This window comes from Python bivittatus, unplaced genomic scaffold, assembly GCF_059951505.1.
Source record: "Python bivittatus isolate LINGU-HERP-01145 unplaced genomic scaffold, Pbiv_v1 ctg000350_np1212, whole genome shotgun sequence".
Lineage (NCBI taxonomy): Eukaryota > Metazoa > Chordata > Lepidosauria > Squamata > Pythonidae > Python > Python bivittatus.
In genome coordinates, this window is record NW_028277074.1 from 22927118 (window position 1) to 22948096 (window position 20979).

The 20979-nt window shown below is 36.6% G+C and overlaps 2 protein-coding genes across 6 annotated transcripts in view; one reads left to right on the forward strand and one right to left on the reverse strand.

The window, feature by feature from the left end:
* PKNOX1 (PBX/knotted 1 homeobox 1) overlaps positions 1-7029 on the forward strand; it is a 37598-nt gene extending 30569 nt beyond the window's left edge. For all 5 annotated transcript variants that reach the window (XM_088144711.1, XM_088144707.1, XM_088144709.1 and 2 more), the window contains 2 exons: positions 790-962; positions 1681-7029. In XM_088144711.1, the coding sequence (XP_088000837.1) occupies positions 790-962; positions 1681-1892 (385 nt within the window). In that variant the 3' untranslated portion in view covers positions 1893-7029. The remainder of the gene's footprint in view (positions 1-789; positions 963-1680) is intronic.
* Positions 7030-17817: 10788 nt separating this feature from the next.
* LOC103056890 (cystathionine beta-synthase-like) overlaps positions 17818-20979 on the reverse strand; it is a 33308-nt gene continuing 30146 nt past the window's right edge. Inside the window, exon 17 of the mRNA XM_015889229.3 lies at positions 17818-19673. Coding sequence (XP_015744715.1) covers positions 19513-19673 — 161 coding nt within the window. The 3' untranslated portion in view covers positions 17818-19512. The remainder of the gene's footprint in view (positions 19674-20979) is intronic.

Here is a 20979-nt window from a genome sequence, read left to right on the forward strand (position 1 = left end):
GGCTGGGCAGCTTCAGTCTATGTTGTGGCATTGCCTCCATGTAGGCCCAAACCACCCAACCTGGAGGTCCTTTACCACACATGCTCAGGGCTGGCTAGCTTCAATGTGTATGGTGACACTGACAAGAATGCCCTAGTTGGGTGATTGTGGTATTTCTCAGATTGTTTGCTGAAGCTGCCCAGTGTGGAAGACCTTTGGTGCATGGTGAGAGGATTCTTAGCCAACTGGTAGGATTCCCAACACACCTGCCCAAACTGACCAATCTGGATGTCCTTCAGCCAGTTTTGCAGGAAAAGGCTCCTCGAAGAGTGAGGAGGAATCTGCAAAGCAGAGCCACATAAAGAAACCTGGTATAATGCTCTTAGAGGTGAGGAGGCCTTGTTGCTCTTTCAAGTTGCTCTGACTGAGAACTTTGCCCAATCCTTTATCAAAGCAAAACACCCCTTTGAAGATTTGCACAGTCAAAATAATAAAATGGTAGGTTTGATTTAGCCCAAGATTTTGATTGATTGGTGGTGATAAATTGTGAAAGATTGAGTTATTAGAAATTGTATGAAAATGCAAGAATGTGACCATGTTTTAAAAAGTCTCAAAATTATTTGTAGTCTCTTTTGACAAGAAAAAGTTTAACTATAGACCTGAAGTTGTATAGTACATCAGTAAATTAAAAAACTCAGCTGAGAAGCAATTATAATATTTATGGCTTAGTTGTTCAGTTAGAAAAGTCTTAATTAGAACAAGTCTAATATCTATAGCTACTTTGGAAGATTAAATTTTGCCCTTATTTAGGTTTATCAATGCTAGAAGGCGAATTCTCCAGCCAATGTTGGATTCCAGCTGTTCTGAAACACCAAAAACGAAGAAGAAAACAGCTCAAAACCGACCAGTTCAAAGGTTCTGGCCAGACTCCATTGCATCAGGAGTAGCTCAGCATCAGTCAAATGAACTTACTATGTCAGATGGTAAGCAGATCCCTTACTTCATTATATAGCTTTAAAAATCTGCTTTATTCTTTTTCTTTGCTGATTGATGACCCAGTTTGCAAATAATTTATACCATTTCCCTGTGCAAAGCCTACTGAAAGTAATGAATTAGCATAGATTTAATTTAGTAAATACTTTTTCATGGACTGCATAAAATAATAATAATAATAAGGAATGATTAGTATCTGCCAAACTGGAACTTTCTTCCCTTCTATGATCAGGCAAGCACACATCTATAGTTATGCACTGAAGTTAAATATTCCTGTTCTGGTATCTTAATGGGGCTTGTTCACAAGTAAAAATTCATATGTTGCAGCCTTAATGATATTAGATTAGGCACTGGTGTCCAGTTTTATGTGTAAATATTTGCTCCAAATGTTGTAAATCTTGGAATGCTAGATTAAATGGTAGTGCCTCAACATTTTCAAATTTCAGAATCTTTATTTAGTCCAAACTAGACTAAAACAAAATGAACATATTGTCATCAAAATGGCTTACTGAGGAAAAAGATGACCTAGATGGTGCATGCAATTTTAATTAATTTCCAATTGTTAAATTCATAGCTGTTCAATCTAAAACTTTCTTTTAGTTTATTTTAGAAAATGAGATTAAATGGATATTTCAGAATAGGAATGATGGTTTTTTAAAAATATCTAATTGTGTTTCCAATTGGACCTATACTTTTCTCCATTTTTAGGAGCTGTTGTAACAATTACAGCTCCCGTCAACATGAATGTAGACAGTCTCCAATCACTTTCATCTGATGGTACTACTTTGGCTGTTCAGCAAGTCATGATGGCAGGGCAAAGTGAGGATGAATCTGTAGACAGCACTGAAGATGATGGAACAGACCTCTCAACTACAAATATCAGTGGGCTGGTCTTGGATAACAGTGATTCTCTGCAATAGGAAGCAAGAGGACATGACCTAAATATATTAGGAACAACAACGGACTGACTGACTTTTTATAGTTTGCACAGCAAACATTTTACACAAGTTTTATTTCTAATATGTTTTATATGTAGATATAGAAGAGTGCACTTTTTTGTATTTCATAGTAAGCTTAAAGAGTGTCTTTGCAGGTGCAGCAACTTCTTTCAAATGTGTTTTTTTTTTAATTTTGAAAATCTAGTAAGTTAAAAAAAAATGATCACCCCATTTGTTTCCCTAAAGTTATTATCTCATTCACACATACACACATAAAAAGCTAAGTCAACCTGATAAAAAAAAATGAGTATATGGGGTTGCAGACATGGGGTAAAATGGTGGTTGCCTGGAATGTGAGTTAGTTTTACATCAGCATGGATTTAAACTTACCCCAACCAGACAATCACTACGTTACTCAGTTCTTGCTATTCTATAGCATCATAACATCTGCAATTTTCAGATGTATAAAATTGCACTGCTATGGGAGAACTGAAAGTACTTTTTATTTCATTGAAAGTATCCAGTTTCAGTTCTGTCATTTTAACAATGGTGGTTTAATAATGTAAATGTAAAGCATGTCAAACTAGCGTATGGGATTTGTTTATGAAGTTAGCTATGTAGATTTGAAAGATGCTTCTGCACCTTAAAAAAAACAAACCTAAGCTGCCAGTCTAAAGTGGGCAACATAATACAAAAAAAAAAAAAAAAGTGGAAATGTGTGATTCCATAAAGAATGCATGGCATTTACTATAAATTTAATTTCTTCAGGAGGTGTTAGGTGGACAAGCCTAGATCTCATTGTACCTTTTAAATGTGCTGTTTGATTTAGCTACCACAGCTTCTTCCTCATCCTTTCTCCCTTTTTTTATCCACCTGCCCAGTGGCTCCTTTGCAATGTTTTTTTGGAGCAGATAAGGTGAGGTTAGAATGGCAATAAAAGGATTAGAGGAGCCAGAAGAAGCCATGATTGTAGCTCTCTTCAGGTGATACATTCCAGTGTAGAATTCAACATGTAAGGAGCAGTGAGCCACCCCTACGCTGTCTTAGCAGTAGTGGTGACATCACTGAAGAACTGGTCTCCCCAAGTATGCTATTATTTTATGCAGTATGGAGTTTGACAATGCATGGTTCCAGTTTTCACAGAACTCTTCACATGTATGAGAACATGTCCAATTGCTAACAGTCATGCTGTATTCAAAGATGACTAGCTATTAGTTGACATAGCAACATAGCATGACTTAAAGAGTGGAAGGATTATTAGTGATTCTTCATATGTTGAATTCTAAGTGGGAGTCTCTTGCCTGAACAGCTATTCTCTTATCCCAGTTCAAGGATACATTTAAAGGTACAGGAGATGCCATAAGGTGTGCTCCTAGCTAGTGTGTCTGTTCATTGTTTGCTATAAAACACTTATTTTTACCTTTATCAGGATTATTGGATGAAAAATATTTTTATAAATTCTGTAAGAATTGGAAGGATGACTGTATTAAGCACGAGGAAAAAGTGTTTAGTACTACTATTTGGAAGGTTATGAAAACAGTCCAAATTGAATAAACATGCCTATGTGACATTCTATGGTTCTCTGCTATCCCATAATGGTACAACTCATAGTAATATATTAAGGTCCATTCCTTAGTGGGAAGCTGGATATTGGTCAGCACTGTTTTGTTATTTCATGTAAACTACCATTCAAATTATATTTCTGTCTATATTGAATGCTGTCTCACAAGAGTAGCCTTTCTCAACCTGGTGCTTTCCAGATGTTTTGGGTCTTTTAACTCCCAGAAGTCCAAGCCAGCAGCATCTAATGATGGCTGAAATTCTGGAAATTTCTAGCAAAGAGCACCAGCTTGGGGATGCCTGCTGAACAGGAGATATTCAGGTGAATAAAAACACACAGTCTCTATCACAATAAAAAAAAAATCCTCAATAATACATATACTTCACATCAGTTGACAGTGTGCAGGTACTTTCTTCTGGGTTATCTGTAATTTTTCCCCACTTTATTGCATCTCAAATGTTATGTATTCTGCAGCTGTAATACAAATAAGGTAAGATAAAGTCTCCTTTGAATTGAGCTTGATTATGGTCATTTCACAGACATGTCCACGCAGTTTTCTTGCAACAATATCCAAGTGGTTCCATTACCTTCTTCCAGCATGCTTTTTTCCCTTCCCTGCTAACCTATAGTGCTGGTATTTCCTATTGCTTTTCCATCCAAATATAACCAGTTCCATCTATTTAGAATTTTTCAGATCAGACAAGATAAACTAGGTGCAGATAAAAATAGATTTCTCACGACAAAGAAATCTCAACAATACTTTAACATACATTGAACATTATTCCTGCATTCACAAGTAGTGCTGATAATTTAAATCTTGGCTATGATTGCTATTAGCAATTTTTCCTCATTCTTCATATTTTCAAAATTGCTGTGTTCTTGCCATCATTAATGAATGTTGGTATTTTCCCATTCTTAACTTTAACTTTAAGGGACCTCGCATACAGGCTTTATAGTATAATGGATTATGCTGTTGAATGATTTATGAAACATTTTTATACACCAGCCTTCTTCATTCTGTGCCCTCCAGAGCTGGTATTTTTCAGTGTTCACCTACGTTGTCTGGAGATTTGGGAAATTGCAATTTATGAAAAATAACAGGTAGGGAAAGGATAAGCTATCTCAACAAATTCAAGATGTATTTCCAACAGACTTTAATAAGTTAGTTTTGATGTAGGTCCTGATTCAACAAAGCATTTAAAGTTGGTTTTGGTTGATTCAATAGTTAGAGGATTATCATCTCTCATTAGTTCTAATTCTTCTGCTTCTAGTCTAAAATGGATTTAAATAAAAGGACTGTTACTCAAAGAAGTCTGTGTATGGCAGAGGCTCCCTGAGGTCTCTTAAGAGCTTCAGTCAGTCTCTGTATATAACCTGAATGAATGAGAAGTTTCTGTATCATCCTGGCTTCCTCCTAGAGAAATGCAGCCCTGATGCAGGGACTTTGATATGCTTTGGCAGCCACATGGAACCTCTATGATAGAAGATTTTATGTATCAGTACTACTGCTACTGTTAATGTTCATATGCTCAAAGTGAAAGAACATGCTCATTTTTCTCCCATAATACTGGACTGGAACAATTGGATTATTAGATAAGTACTGCAATGACGGAAATAAGAGTGCCACGAATGTCATACAGGACAAGGGGGGAAAAACAATTTAAATTTTCCAACCTCGGAACACAGATAAACACAAAAGTGGGTAGCCAGTTGAAAGATCACAAACAGATCAAGATATTCTGGCACATTTCACTGTCTTGAGGCCTTAGAAACTAGACTGATATTGCGCTGATTCTTATGGTTCTGTGAAAGTTAAACAAACCCATTTTTTCTCTTTTGCATTTTATGGAAATTTGAGTTAAAATTTGAAAATATTTGAAAATAGAGCATTTGTCTAAAAAACATTAATGTAATGTAGACTTACAGAAGTCTTAATAAACCTGAATATTTTTTGTTAAAAAATACTCTTGAAGTAATTGAGAACTACTGAAATTTAGTAAAAATTTCTATGTTTAAGCTTACTATAATTCCATTAAAACAGTGGTACATTTTTGTTACCATTAAGATAAACCTTGAAGCAATTATTTTAAAAGAGAGTAAAAAGGCCTTTTCTGTTTAAAAAATTGATTAACTGAAAAATATTTTTTTTCAATAATGTATTTGTAAATTTCTGTCCTTTCTACCAGACACAGAAAATTTATATGAGTGCTAGAAGAAAATTTTCTTCCATTTCCCCAGTGGACACCATAAGGTTATCTAATCAAAACAAAATGAAGCTTTTTGGAAAAAAGGTGGAATGTCTTGGGAGAAAGCTACAAGGAACAAGTACCTCAGCAACAAGTCTGAATTCATAAATCTAGGTAGCAGCATTCTTACGATTATAAATTAAGCCTTATAAAGGCTGCAATTGCAGCTCACCACCTGAATCTAATTGTCACCAAAAGATACTCCCCATTTTTAAATTTTATTTTGCATTTGGGGCTGCAAGGGCTAAAATCACTGGATCATGGTGAATAACAACTATAGAAAGCAGCCGTTGTGTGGCCTGAAGAAATATAAATCAACCAGATATATGTGAATTCCAGATCAAGACGCACTTTCTCTATTGCTATGCAAGAAGATCCTTGCCAAAATGAAACCAATCAGTTCTTCATTTTGTATCATCTGAAATACATGTTTAATGCTAAAACTACATAGGCTAGTTCTTAAAGAGCCATGTGTAACAATTTTCATGTAGTAGCCTGCCATAGATACTAATCCTGCAAAAGGTGTAGAAATACAGACTTTGGAGTGCATGTGTTTGCTGGTTCTATAGATTCTGTAAAGACAAATGGAAAAAACATAAAGGAACAGTGAACTTGTGTCCCAAGTATTTTGAACACAGTATGACTGGGCATAGTTTTCCTTCTTGTACATCATAACTTTCCTCGTGGTATCATTATTTGTACCTCATTTACATACAGTATTAGCATTCTGATTCAGAAAAACAGCTACAAACAGGATCTGGGTCCTAATTGTGCATCAATCATGTTATCAGTGTGTAAAATGGGGAAAGCATTAGTAGACATTTTGAGATGCCCGGTGGGATACTACTACAAACCCTGTTAAGTGGGCCAGAAAGACCTCTTTGAAAATGACAGAGATAATCGCCAGAATAAGATGTGTGATGTCCAGATGATTTAATGAGGGATTCACTGTCCAAGAAATTTCAGAAATGGAGCAATGATAGGGATGGGTTTCAAGATAAGTATTGTAAACTGCCCAGAGTCACTTCCTCGTGAGATAGGCGGTGTCTAAATTCAAAATATAAATATAAATAAGCTGCACCAGTTGATCATAATGTCTTCAATAACATACATCTCATGGTGAAGACATGCTAGGCAACCGTTTCTAAATAATATATACTGAATATTTTATTATTTTTTCTTCAAATACTTTAGGGAAATTGCTGATATTGCACTGATTAAATTCTACTTTGATAGACTTTTAAAACATTTCTGATTAAGAAAAGCCCTCACTGCTAACTCCATCCACAGCACACATCCAGCTTCTTTTGACTGAGGCCCTTATTTTTGTTGACAACACCTTCTAGTGCAAGCATGTAGCATTAGAAATGTTTGTGCCAGTAGCATAATCTAATGCTGGGGTACATTTTTGAGTATTGGTATGACAGGTGTAAAGAATAGCAAATTGGGTGTTCAGGTCCATCAGTTGCAGGGTGAACAAGCTGATTATAATTTCTGCAAGATGACAATGGAGCTTTTGTTTTAAAATATACAATATTGTCTTTTTTTCAGTTCAGGTGCCTACTATTTATTAGTAAAAGGTATTTTCAGCAGGGGCAGGAATATTTGATTGACAGTCTTTGAAATCTAAACTTTTGATAGTTGAGGGTTTTTTTTTTGGTTTTTCTTTTAATGATATATTTGGAAAATGTGCTGGAGAATGGCAGAATAATTACGATTCATCAATATTTTTACATGCACAATCTCTGAACCCAACACACATGTTCTCAACCTTGTGTTTAAAAGTAAACTACCGAATTACCTTAATAAGCATTAATTGTATTGGTCACATTTACTTTTTTTACCGTTGTGGTTCTGTATAATGCAACTATCAATATTGTTTTGGTTTTCAAAATTAATTACAGTGAAACAATGGTTGCTTTTAAATTTTGGAGTATCTTTTAGTTTGGAACTATTCTGCATGTTTCTTTATAGACAATATTCAAGGCCAAAGAAATAAATGATGTTAATTTTTACTGGCTAAGGAAAGTTATGTTTTAACTGAACAGAAGTAGATTGAAAGGCAACTTTCAAAGTATTTATTTTCTTAAATAAAATGATAGGGGTATCAAATTTTGAAACTCCTCCTTAGAAAATGCTTTTTAAAGACCGTTAGAAGTGTTGAATCAGCCCAGGTCCCATCAACTCCAATATTCTGTAGAGCAATGTCCAACCAAAATCCCTCTCTTGATCCTGAAGGTAATATGTAGCTATGAATACCAGTAGCATCAGTTAGGACCACTTTTCAGGAAATGGAGGCCTTCACTACACAAGACAATGCCTTGGAATTTCAGAAAATCTCACCCTTTTTGTTGAATGTTACTTACCAGTTATCTTATAAATCATTTTATATTAATACAGAGAAGAGGAGGGGTAAGATGATATCACTACTGAGTCAATTTTTATGTAGAAAATGTGTTCAAATTATAGACAGGTTTTCAGGCTATACTGTCAGTCTTATTTCAGAGAATAGAAATGGGTTTGTCCAGACAGCTGAACTGATTTCATCTTTAACGTATTTTAAAACCTTTTCCTTGTATATAAAAAGCACCATATGCCATTGCTCTCAAAGAGATTATGCAAAATAGTTGAGATATATCTATATCTATCTATATCTATCTTTATATCTATATCCCCTCTCAGCCCTATGGGTGGTATGTGTCTCAGGTCCTTTACCAGAGGCCTGAGAGGTTGAGGGTTCTGCACAGTGTCTTAGCTGATTCTAGCACTGCACTCTTCTGGACAGAGAGCTCTGATGTTGTTCCTGGGATCTGTTGGAGCCACTCTCCCAGCTTAGGAGCCTTGAGTGCTCCTACCACCACTGGGACCACTTTGGCCTTTACTTTCCGCATCCTCTCTAGTTCCTCCTTCAGGCCCTGGTACTTCACCAGCTTCTCATACTCTTTCCTGACATTGCTGTCACTTGGCACTGCTACATCTATCACTACTGCTGTCTTCTGGTCCTTGTCTACTACCACAATGTCTGGTTGATTGGCCAGTACTTGCCTGTCCATCTGGATCTGGAAGTCCCACAGGATCTTATCCCTGTTATTCTCCACGACCTTCTGTGGAATTTCCCATCAGGACTTGGGAGGGTCTAGCCCATACACTGTGCAGATGTTCCTGTATACAATGCTAGCTACTTGGTTGTGCCATTCAGTGTATGCTGTAATGCATACAATATGGTATGCTGTAATGCATACATATGGTGTTCTTTTTACAAACCAAAATGCTATCAGTTGGCTTTTTCAAAAGGGAGAGAGAATTTGAGATCTCAGATCTCTAACTGGAATTTCAGCATTTTTTTAATGTGCAGTCCTGCATGCTGAATCAAGCAACTAGAAATGTATGCCTGGAATTCTTTTATATAATAAAAACACAAATCATCATTAACAAAGGTGATTAAACTTGATAAAACAACTTTAAAAAACAAACAAACCTTTTTTTCTTCATAAATCACAATTTATTCCAGTTGTGCTCACACTGGCTTGATATTTTATAATAAGCTGGGTTTGGCTTAGTGTTAGAATTGTCGCCATTTCATCAAAATGATTGAAAACATAATATACTAATTCCTAATTTAATTTTCAGTTTACAATGATGTTCCCCTTTCTTCATATTTAAATGCACCAATTTTTGTCCTGCAGAGAAAATAACTGAAATCAAGTATTCAGCTGTGACTAATATCTTCCTGATCTGTCCTCAATAAAGTAACATTCCTATCTTGAACTCCTGAAGAATACAGCATAGTATCTAGAAAAATTCTGTGCTAGGGTTTCCTATCAGTTTTTCCTGCTAACTGAATTGAAAACCTGTATTTAGAATCTCTCATCCTATATTTTTCTAACATTTCTCACATGATCCTCTGATTCACCTCCTGTAAGTAAAGATACAGTTTCACTGGAACACACACTCTATTGACCCCAATTTTATTCCCTGTCACCATGATGACTTGTTACATCACCAGACTGTTTTATGCAGACTTACTATGCTGTTTTCTGTACTGCGAACACCACTCAACAGCAAAACTGAAAGAATGGTGGGCAGAGTCTGGACAATGCATCACTGTACAAGTAGGTCTTTCTCTCATCAGAGTTGGGTTTAATTTAGGAATGCTAATAAAGAAAGGTCTTTTAATTTCTCCAGCTATGTAGGAGCTGCTTTCAAAAAATGCTGAATATAGTCAAGATCAGTCTTTCCAGCATGGTGCCCTCTAGATATATTACTCTGATCGTGGGGAGGAGGGATTATAGCAGTTGAAATCCAATATATTTGAAGGGTGACAGATAGGAGAAGGCTTGCACAAAAGACGTCAGTTATCAATAATTCAAGAGATCAAGTTCATTATTTCAACCCATAAATCCCCACATGCCTAAATATTCCGAGCTTGTACTTATTACACTCTACTTTAGTTCACCTAACATATTAAAGTGCACTGCAACTTTCCACTTTCTGGTGGACAGTTACAAATCCTACATTTTTCTGTAATGTAGTTATATCAGCAGGTATGTCACCGTCATTTTCTGGTTCTAACACACATCGGACAACCATCCAAAGGTGTACTTATATGGTTGCATGTTGAAGGAATTTCTGGGCAAACTGAATGACAAATGATGTTCTGAACAGATTCACATATACACACCCTGGTACTAAAGTCAGTATACACAGATTGTCCCAAAAGAAGGATCTTATCTTCATAGCCTTCTTCAAGGCACTCATTCTCCAGGAAGGGAGGACACAGACACTGAGGGATGCAGCGAGGACAACATTCATGCTTGACAGTCACAGCTTTGTGATTTGCAGGACAAGCTAGGCAACTCACAGCAGAACAGTCTGGCTTTATCTGCCTACAGTTGATGTTTTGGAAAAAGCAGCAGCTCATCAGAAGGCAAAAGATGTGTTCAGGCTTCATCATTCTATATCAAGCCAAAAAGATTCAGTTTATTAAGATTTTAATATACTATTGATGAATCTACATTGAAAGAATTTCATTAATTTATATAGTATTTCCTCTCACTGATGTCAAAAATTACACTTACATAGCATGTTGCATTTATTAAATCTACTTAATTATATAATCTTATGTTTACTCAGAAGTGATTCCAAATTACTTAAATGGGATAGATTCCCAAATAAATGTATATAGCCATGATATATAATTTGGGGGAGGCTGGCAAGCACATTTGGAATGTTGAACAAATGTTGCTTTGTCTCCCAAATAGGTTACTGATCACAACATACCCATTCAACTTGTACTTCCTGCACAAGTTCATTCTATTTATTTGAAACATTTCTACACAGCCTTCAGCTCAACAGTTCTAATGTGATTTACAATGATGTTACTATATTGCAAAGGAAGGAAGGGTGGAACCATCAACATAGTTCTTTGCTCAACCTTTTTCTAGCTTGTAAGAAGAAAGAAAGAAAAGAAAAAGTATCCATAATAGTCATTGTTGGCATTTCTTATTTTTCTTTTGTAACAGTAATGGAATGCTCATTCAGCTAAACCCTTAACTATGCTATGAAAACTAACATTACCTGGGTAAGCTTCAGGTAATTTGTACAGCAGAGTTTGTTCCACAGCAGTTATTCTTCCTGAGTAGCTATGCAAGTTCAGCTAGAAGGACCTCTATTTACACAGATGCTCAGAAAGTGAAGCTTCTAAAAAGAGCTGCTGGGAGGAGCTAAAAGATCAGAATGAAGCAATCCATTTTGACTCCGCAGGTTGCCTGTAGTTGTATAAAAGTAGATAGCAATTGAAGTATCTAAACCTGTTAAGATGCAGAAATCCAGCCCTGAGATATGTCTGTTTAAATGCTAACAAATCTTAAACAAGGGTTGGGGAAGGTTTGCAAGGAAAATGAACAGTGAGGTACCATGTCAGTTCTATTTAAATAATTAGTTTCTTATTGCATCTCATACTTCGAATCTGATCAAACTTTGTTGCTTTGGTTGTTTGGTTGTTTCGAGGATGAGAGTTGCAGTATGGGGAACAATTACAGTCATGCTTAAAAGTTTGAGAACCCTTTTGAATGTTCACATCCATACAACCCATTCATAACTGCAGCTTCTTCAATGAGATTCAAGTGCATACTGATCTACAAGAGTAGGAAATAAACTGGTTTATAGTTTAGCACATTGAGAGCTTCTCCAATAAACTATGTTAAATCTTGGCTAAGTGTGACCTCAGAACCCAGACATTGTTTTTAACAGGTGGTGGCATTTCTGTTAGATGCAGCTAAAATGTCTAAAGAACTACAAATTGGTCTGTCTGTCTCTCTGTATGTTCATATACTTACATATACACATACACTAAGTGTTTCATATATTGACTTCTGGTATTTACTGCATTGTTTTCATAGTGCCTACAGATCAATTGCTGTACAGCCTTCTTAGGCACAGATGTTAGACCAACTGGATCCTCCATTTCCCTCTTTTTAATGAGGGAGTCAATATTTACTTCTGGCTTATTGTCAGTTCTCCAGGATTTCTCACAAGTAATATGGAAAGAGTTGACCTTCCTTCCTTAAAGCTTTTCTGAATCCATATATTAGTCCTTAAACCCTCAAAGTGAATACATATGTATTTTATTTGATTACACTCCTAGCTGATTTCTGCTGTCATCTCTACAGCCTGAGATTCTAAGGTTGCATGAAGCTCACAGCCTATTTCAACCTCCCTGTGCAAGAAATTCAGGACTCTGTGGCACTTCTACATGAAGGCTTTGCATCAGCTCCAGACCTGTCTGATTCCCAAGTTAGGTTGTGTTTGGTAGCTGACCCACTCAGTAGTGCATTTGAAATCACATCAAATGGACTTCGTTTGCAATGCTGCAATTTTGGTCAGCTTGTAGACAAGGTGTTTATTCACTGGCATTCTTCCTTCACCCACTTCCCGAGCACTATTTCATAGGGTTGTATCAGCTCAACAGAGGAATAGTGGCTTGGTAAATTTAGCAGCTCCCACAACAGTGTCTTGACACCAGTAGAAGTAATTATGATCACATATTGCTTTAAACTGTTTTTGAGAGACAAGGAGTAGAAACTATAATGGTGCTGCTTGAGAGAAATAAAAAGACTATATCAGAAAAAGAGAAGAGGGGTGAGAAAGAAAACAATCTCACTGGGATGCTCGCTAGTTCATCCCTAGCAGACTACCCTTAAGGGAATATAGACACCAACAGGAAAAAAAAAATGTTGGTCATCCATGATCTAAGGTCCACCTTTCCCAAATTCCTACATTTGTGCATATGCAGGTTCCTTACAGCAGCTGCTAAGTAACAGAGCTATGCAGCCCTTTGGATTTGAAGGGGATAAAGTGCTCCAGAGTTTGCATGGGCATGCCTATAGCTTGTCTTGGGAACTCCCCAAGCCACACGTGTCTTGCCCCAGGGCAGGAAAGATACAGCTGCTCTCAGGAGTTGCCAACAAGTGCTATGCGAGCACCCCTAAGCACACTTTTCCCTTTAAATCCAAGGCACCTAGAAATAATTGTCAAGCATTGTGACTTTAAACAAGCCCTGGAACAGCTCTACAATAATACAGTTTTTGGTTGTTCTGTCTTGGTGTGATGGCAACATGATACTAAGGGTCTATGCAAAATGGAGGCACAGTGCCTATATAAGAAATTGTAGCTATTTTCCATTGGATCTACAAGTGAGGTCACAATGAACTTTCATTCATGGATCTCTTTGCTTCATTTTTGGAATTACTGCATGGAAAAAAAATCTCTCAGACTACTTATCAGAAGCCACAGCAATGGATTCTCCTTTTAAATTCTGTACTTCTGATATCCTTCTGGTGCTATTGATCAAAATATTGCAATTTCAAAATATGGAGAGAACTAAAAGTATAATCTACTTGGGAAACTATGGATAATAGTTTCATAATAATTAATGGTAATAAAAGCCAGGTAACTATTAAGCAATGGAGCCTTGATTCATGAGTTATTTACAGCTTTATTGGAACAGTTTGGTAACCCCAATTTTACCCTCTGTTGCTATAATGCTAGCCCTGTCTTCTCCCAAGTCATGCTTTAAGGAGCAATATCCTACTCAACGGTGAACCGGAGAACACAGAATAATAGACTTGAAATTAGGGGCATCCAAGGGTTGAGATCAAAATGGACATGCTGGCAGCTGTGGCTATGCAACTGAAGCCCTGCCTGTACAATGCACACGTGCAGAAAGGGCAGAGCTTCGCTTGTGTAGCCATGGTCACTCTTTTGACATTTTTGACCTTCCTCTCCATGGATGCCCCTGATCAGTACAACTCATCATTATGCCAGAAGTTCCTTCTGCCATCACAGCAATGGATGGATTCTACTCAAAACATTACTAATAAGAAAAGATTTACAGCCTCTTAATGTTAAAAAAAAAAATGCAAGCAGACCTGCTAAACCAGATTAGATTATAATAGCTAAACTCCCAGGACTTTATTTTCTGCTTCCCTACTGTGGTTAGAAGGAAAATAATTGCAAAACGCTGCATGAATGAGGAAGTACTAAGATTCTTTCATAACGTAGGGCCAGTTGATTTGACATTTACCATGGTTTGCCCTTGTAGAATTCATTTTTCTTGTAACAAATACTGTGGGGAGGTTAAAGCTGGATCTGAATTATAATCTGATGGCACAGGCTCTTAATTCTTTGCCTATGGTTTGTTTAAGATTGGAACAGCTGCTCCTTCTTGCACTGGCTATGCACGCATAGAAAGAAAGACTCAATATCATTCCTGTGCCACAGTTGCCATCTGTCTCGGCTACTCCTTTAAAAACCAAGGAGAAATTCTAATTGAAAAAGAAAAGGTACATAGCAAACCTTTTGTCTAGCGTAAATCTTAAGCAAAGTCTTTGAACCTAGACTCCACACTGAAGCCCACTGGGATAAAAGAAACTGAATTCCAGAATTATAACAAATTCTTATTTCTTCATTTAAGGACATAAGAGTTGTAATGGAACAAAAGCCAATTTAGTCCAGTGTTCTACTATGGCGATCAACCAGACGTTTCTAGGAAACTTACAAACAGAATATAATAACGGCAATAGCATCTTCTTACTTGTAACTGATATTAAGAGTCCCCCATTTCTAATACTGAGGATATATATGATTATCATAACTATTATCCACTAGTTTTGCCATCCATGGATTTATTCCATTCTTTTTTTAAAGCTGTTCAATTTTATAACCACCATTACATTTCATAGTAGGAAATTCCAGTTTGATCATGTATTCTTTGAATATTTTGCTAAACTATCTCAACTTTCTACCATTCAGCTTCACGGGATATAGTGCTCTTTGTTCTATTTTTTGCAAATTAAATTTAAAGTAAAACCTAAGTGTCTAACACTACTGCACCCTTCTTCCCTACATTTTCACTTTTAACAGACTTCTTCAATGTAACAATCCTCCAAATGTGCTGGAATTACGACTCCCAGTATCTCTCTTGTCTCTACTGGCTGGGGATGTTGCCCTGCAGTTGTGACATGACCGTGTGGGGGGAAAGATGGCTTATATCGTCTGACTATGCAGTCCGTTTAGGTGCAATGTTGTTCAGTGCTAACTGCAACAATCTTACTTTGTTAATAAATCTGTAGCAGAGTCAGAGAACATTAATGTTTGAATACTGTGTTGATTATTACAGGGCAGAATTTATAGTTTATTTTTAAAAAAACAACCTAGAAAGATATCCAGTTAAATTATGAACTAGGAATAACAATTCATACAATGCACAATGAACAATCTGTGTAACTTATTACGTTTGCTTGCATAAAAAACAGTAGTCTATAATTTTTTTTAAAAGTTGACCCTGTTATCATATTATCACCACCATTGTATGAAGCAACCCTGTAAATGATGTCAGTGAGTTTTATGTGTGCACACTAGAAAATAATTGAAATTATTACTGAAATTGCTTCAGTAATTATGTTGATTATTTGTTCCCTCTCCCTTTGCCAATGTCCTCAAATTTCATTAGTAAGCTTCAGTATTAACTTTGAATTACCAACAGTCTTGATTGTTCATACGTATAGTACAACATTTTGCTGTGAGTAATGGCATGCACAGATATTTATTGACATTTGTTGGAGCTGACCAACAGGAAGTAGGCTGTTTCTTGTTCTTGCAGTTTCTTCCAAGAAACATTCAGCAATGACTCCCATGTTACAGGAAATGTAAGTAAGAATGTAAAAGTGAAAAAAGAAATGTTTCAGAAAGAGGCTGCTCTACTTCAGACTGTTTTTGATCAAATCTACTTCACTTTGAAACCAAGATGGAAGCTCGTTCCAGTTTTCTGAAATTTCAAACAGCATCCTATTGACAATAATGGGAAAGTCAACAAGTATCTACAATATATTTTTTCCTCTTTTAGAATTAGAAAAAAAATATAAGCATAATCATACCTTGTGAATGGATGAAGCTTGATCAGTTTTCATGCAATATGATGTAAGAGTTTTGTGCAAGCAACCTTAAAATTTATTTTGGGTACCAGAAAATGAATTTTGCCATGCCATTTTCTACTCTCAGAAATTACCAACACATGGTTCTCCTCTCAGGTGGAGTGTTCCATATGCATATGACTACCTCTGGATATGTATCTCTGTAACATAATGGTGTGTAATGCAGAGTTGGAGCAATATTATTATTCACAGAGACCTGGACCTACAAACGCTGAACGTAAATATGACAGTAGTCAGAATGGGATATGGGGAGATGGAAATGATTTGCCTAATATATTAACAAAACACGACTGACACAGACAAGCAATAGCAAGAGTAAATAAGATTTAGGAAATAGATTTTGGTCTGGATTGGAAGAACAAGTTCACACAAACACATACACAGAAAGGGAGGAGGGAGAATAAAGTCTAGCTTGAGCCCAGGAGCTCTGCCTGAGGCAATTATTCCTGCAATGGATTGATGTACTGCCCCAAACGGTTTGGAGATTGGCCATGATTCATAGGAAAATACCAATTTTGCTTCAGTTTCAATGAACCAAAATGTTACTAAATATAAATAAATTCAGCTCCTAGAAACAGATGTCATAATAAGATCAATCAGGTTAGAAATCAATATTGAAGTGAAGCAAAACATTAGTGTAAAAGTGTTCTAAGACCTTCAAAGCAGTCCAGTTTGATTTGTTATTCAGGCTTTGGCTAAAGCAAAAATATGCATATAATATTATTTTAGAAGCCCTCTTTGTATGATGCAGATAAATAATTCTTAAATGATTAGAAACATAAATAATTCTGCAGAGTTCCCAGTTATGTTCTTAAAGAACTTCTGTAGTATTAAACTGATTCATCCATATTTTGTCCTGCAAGGGAAAAATACTCATTATAAAATTAATGTATTATATAACATGTTATAAGAAAGATTAATTAAATTTATTAAATTGGCTGGATTCAGATGGCCATCAACAAAAAACTATGTAGGCCTTAAATACAAGCCCCTTGAATTGAATTGTCATTATTAAATGATATAATTGCCAATTGTTCTGCCCTAACTCAATCCAGGTTGAAATTCAATTCATTTTAGTCTGCAACAAGAAAGTACACTGAAAATGAACAATAACTGTTTTTATTTGTGAAAAATGGGTGAAATAGGGGTTGTTTACTGTATTAATTGATTTAAATGTCTTGGAATAATTAATCCTAGGAAAATAAGTGTTTTTTAATTTAAATATTTCAGACTATTTAACCTGGTATTGATTGGTTTTGATATAAATAGATGGATAACACTTCCTATGAGATTATGAGGAAAAATAAATGTGGTGAAAATGAATATTACTTAGGATGTCTATATTAGTTTTGATCAGACTGATCTATTTTATCAAGTGACCCATCTCAGCCCCAGGCCTGGGCATCTACAGGGGGGCGGGAAATGATTAAATGTGCATCACTACATTGCAAATTCTACCCTTTTTTAATTTGTATTATGACATTATATTTTGTTGCAGTTTTGTCTTTTTTTTTTTGGACAGTTTAATAACTACAACAGCAGCAATAACAACAAGTATTGTCCCCAAATCCTCTCATCTTAGCTTTACGTTATCTCTCACATAAAGAAGAATATGATTTCCCATTATTTTAATATGTGTTCTTTATTCTGTTGCAAATCACACAAACATTACTGAAAAAAATGGACCTTATTCCCGACAGGCACTGCTGGGCAAATCATATATACAAAACATTATGAGCAGAGCAATCTCTGTCAATTTCTCCATGTTATAATTGTTTCTGCAGTAAACATGCATTCAAATCCAGGGAATAACAGACATGTCATTGAGAGCTCGCCTTGCACAGTGTGCAACATTGAAAAAAAATGTTCTTTTTTTTCAGTCATGATCTCTCCCAAAACCCCTAGCAATCTGTCACATAATACAAGGGGTCTGTGAAACCCCAATGGAGAAAGGCCGCTCTGAAGGGATGACTAATATGTATCATGGAATCAGGAATATTACCTGTCCACATAGTGATGATTAATCAAATTCTTAGCCCGATGAGGTAAGTTTAAACAACTCCCCCAGAGTTTGAGCCAATATGTTTTTAACAAGTTGCCTTTTTAAAAAAATCCATTTTCATAGAGATGTTTGCATACAGTGATTATACAATATTCACTGTATATCTGAATCTAGATAATTCCCCCACCCCACTCCCTTTATGCAGGAATTTAATTTTGAAGGTAGTACTAACCAGTCAACTGGAAAAATGCTACTACTGTAAAAGTGGAAATCAATTTGGAGAAACTTCACTGAATGTACAAATTATTGTCATGTCATTTATCATTAGCGGTAATATATTTTCTACCTGTCTTCTGTGTTATTTCAGGCAAGGCTCTCTCTTTTTCTCCTTCTATCCTCTCTTTTCATAAAATTATGTAGAGTTAATTAGGCTTGCACTGTCCTGCATGCAATGATTTGTTTCCAGAGATTTCAGTGAAAGTATTTAAATGGAGAAGTTAATGGCAGAAGTCTTTATAACTTGACTCTGTAAAAAGGGTCTCAAACTTCCTGATACCTTATTCTCAGTTGTAGTTCTGACAGCCCACTGAAATCAAGAGGAAATGGACATGTATATAGTTTCCTCAGCCTAGGAACCTTTCTTACTGAAATATTTGGGAGATTAAATTTGCACTGATCAATTGTAACAGGTACAACCTGTAGTCACCCATATAGGTAAGATTTTTTTCTCTGGGGCCAAATATCTCACACATGTTCATCCTACTGCCAGCAGAACCATGTCACTTCAGGCCCCCTTTATAAAGAATGTTTGGTATGTTCTGTTAGTAATTTGGGTACTTTTACTTTATTCTTCTGCCAGCAGATTTTAAAATGCATTTATCAATCAAAATTAACATACAAAAGAAAATGTCAAAAGAAATCAGGGCAGCAAGACCTCCTTGGAGAATTCATTTCCTACTATCTTATCTCCAAGAATCTTATTTTGAAAATGTCACAGAATACCAGCTTCTTAAAAACTATTCTCAGATCATCCTAATCTCAGATTATTGCCAAAATGGTTATTTAGAATGACATCAAGTACTCCAAGAATTACTAGGCACATTCATATAGAAAACATCCCATATTGCAAGGATGTCTGCAGGTATGGTCAAAAAACCCAAGATGGCAGCCGTGTTGGTGTGATTGAAGCTCCTCTTGGTCTTTATGTGTGTCACCCCATCACAGCCACCATCTTGACTTTTTAAACCACACTCTGCAGACAGCCCTGCGGTATTGTAAACCATAAGTTAAACATCTTCGGTTATTTTTTTCCCAGTTCTGGAAAAGTCCTTTCATAAGCAGATTTGGATGATGCATTTAGACCCTGGGCTTGGTTCTTTGGGGTGATAAAGTTGAGTAGTTCAACAGCTGTGGCCATACCAAATACCATCTGTTTCATGAAGGAGGTGCCATCGGCATTGTCTGGAAGCAGACAGAAAAGAAAGAGGAGTATATTTCCAAATTAGAATGAAAGAAAGCATCCAATAGTATCTTGTTTAATTCAAGACTGACTTCAATCTTAAAACATAGCAGATGCAGACGAACTTGTCTCACTGATTGCAAGTAGTCTGTCAGGCCTCACCCTTTCCTGCCAGATGGGGACAGAAGCCTGGAGCCAGTCATGCCTTTTTGTGCACCAAGGAACACAAAAGATTTGGAATGGAAGGCCCAGTTTCTTCCTTCATCCCAGATCATTGATTATTAGAGACAGACTTTGTTGTTAAGGCGACCATTACAGTGATTATGGTAGGGTTATATACCTAGGCTATGAAAATCCAGATGACCGCCCCCCCCCCAAAAAAACATTAAACCTGTGTACATAAAGAGCTCCACATAAGACCAGACAGGCATTTCAGAAAGCACTGGTCAATAGGCAGAGGTTCTAATGAAAGCCAGGGGTCTGATTTCTCTTGCAATCCAAACCAAAATAGCCATGGAGGACAGTTCCTGCATCTGGGTGCATGCTTGAAGGGTGCATGCCTGGAGTAGCCTAAAAGGGCCGGTCGATACCAGGAAGATCCCATACTTGGCTGTATTGTTCGCCACACTATCAGTGAAGCATGCTAGATCATATGCATAGCCCAACTGTGTCAGGAGAAGAGAGAAAATGATTCAAAAATGGAAGAGCTAAAGACAACCTTAAGCTGCCTCAGATATGGCCTGGGGATGAGACAAAGTCAACATCATAAAGACATACCATATAAAAATGGTTACTGGGATATGGTTATGCTCCAGTGAGGGCATTGTGAGAATGAACCCAGAATACTGAGTGAAAATTCTCAATGCCCTATGAACTCCCTTCAGGACCTCTGCCAAGATATTCCCTCAATAGATATTCTTTCTTATGAGTGGTGCAAAAGCAGTTCAGATATATCTGTGTCTACCTCAACCATCATTCCTTGCTCTGAGGAATTGCCCTGTGGGGCCCAGCAGGCATCCTGTTCTGTTCATGTTATTACTGTGGCAAGAAAGTTTTGGCAGGGCTCTCCAGAGAGCCTACCAATACTTCATACTGAAAGGTCATCCCACAGAGCAAGGCACTGGACCTGGCAATTGTTCCAGAGATCTCCACATGCTGTGTTCTTGCAGTAAGCAGGTGGGAGAGGCCGATCTTCCAGCCCGCTTAATTCTTTATCCAAGGTAAGAATCTCAGCTTGCCTTATTTGATAGCTAGCTTTAATTTGAATACCTCCTAAAATCAAGAGATGGAAGATTTTAGAAAAGATGA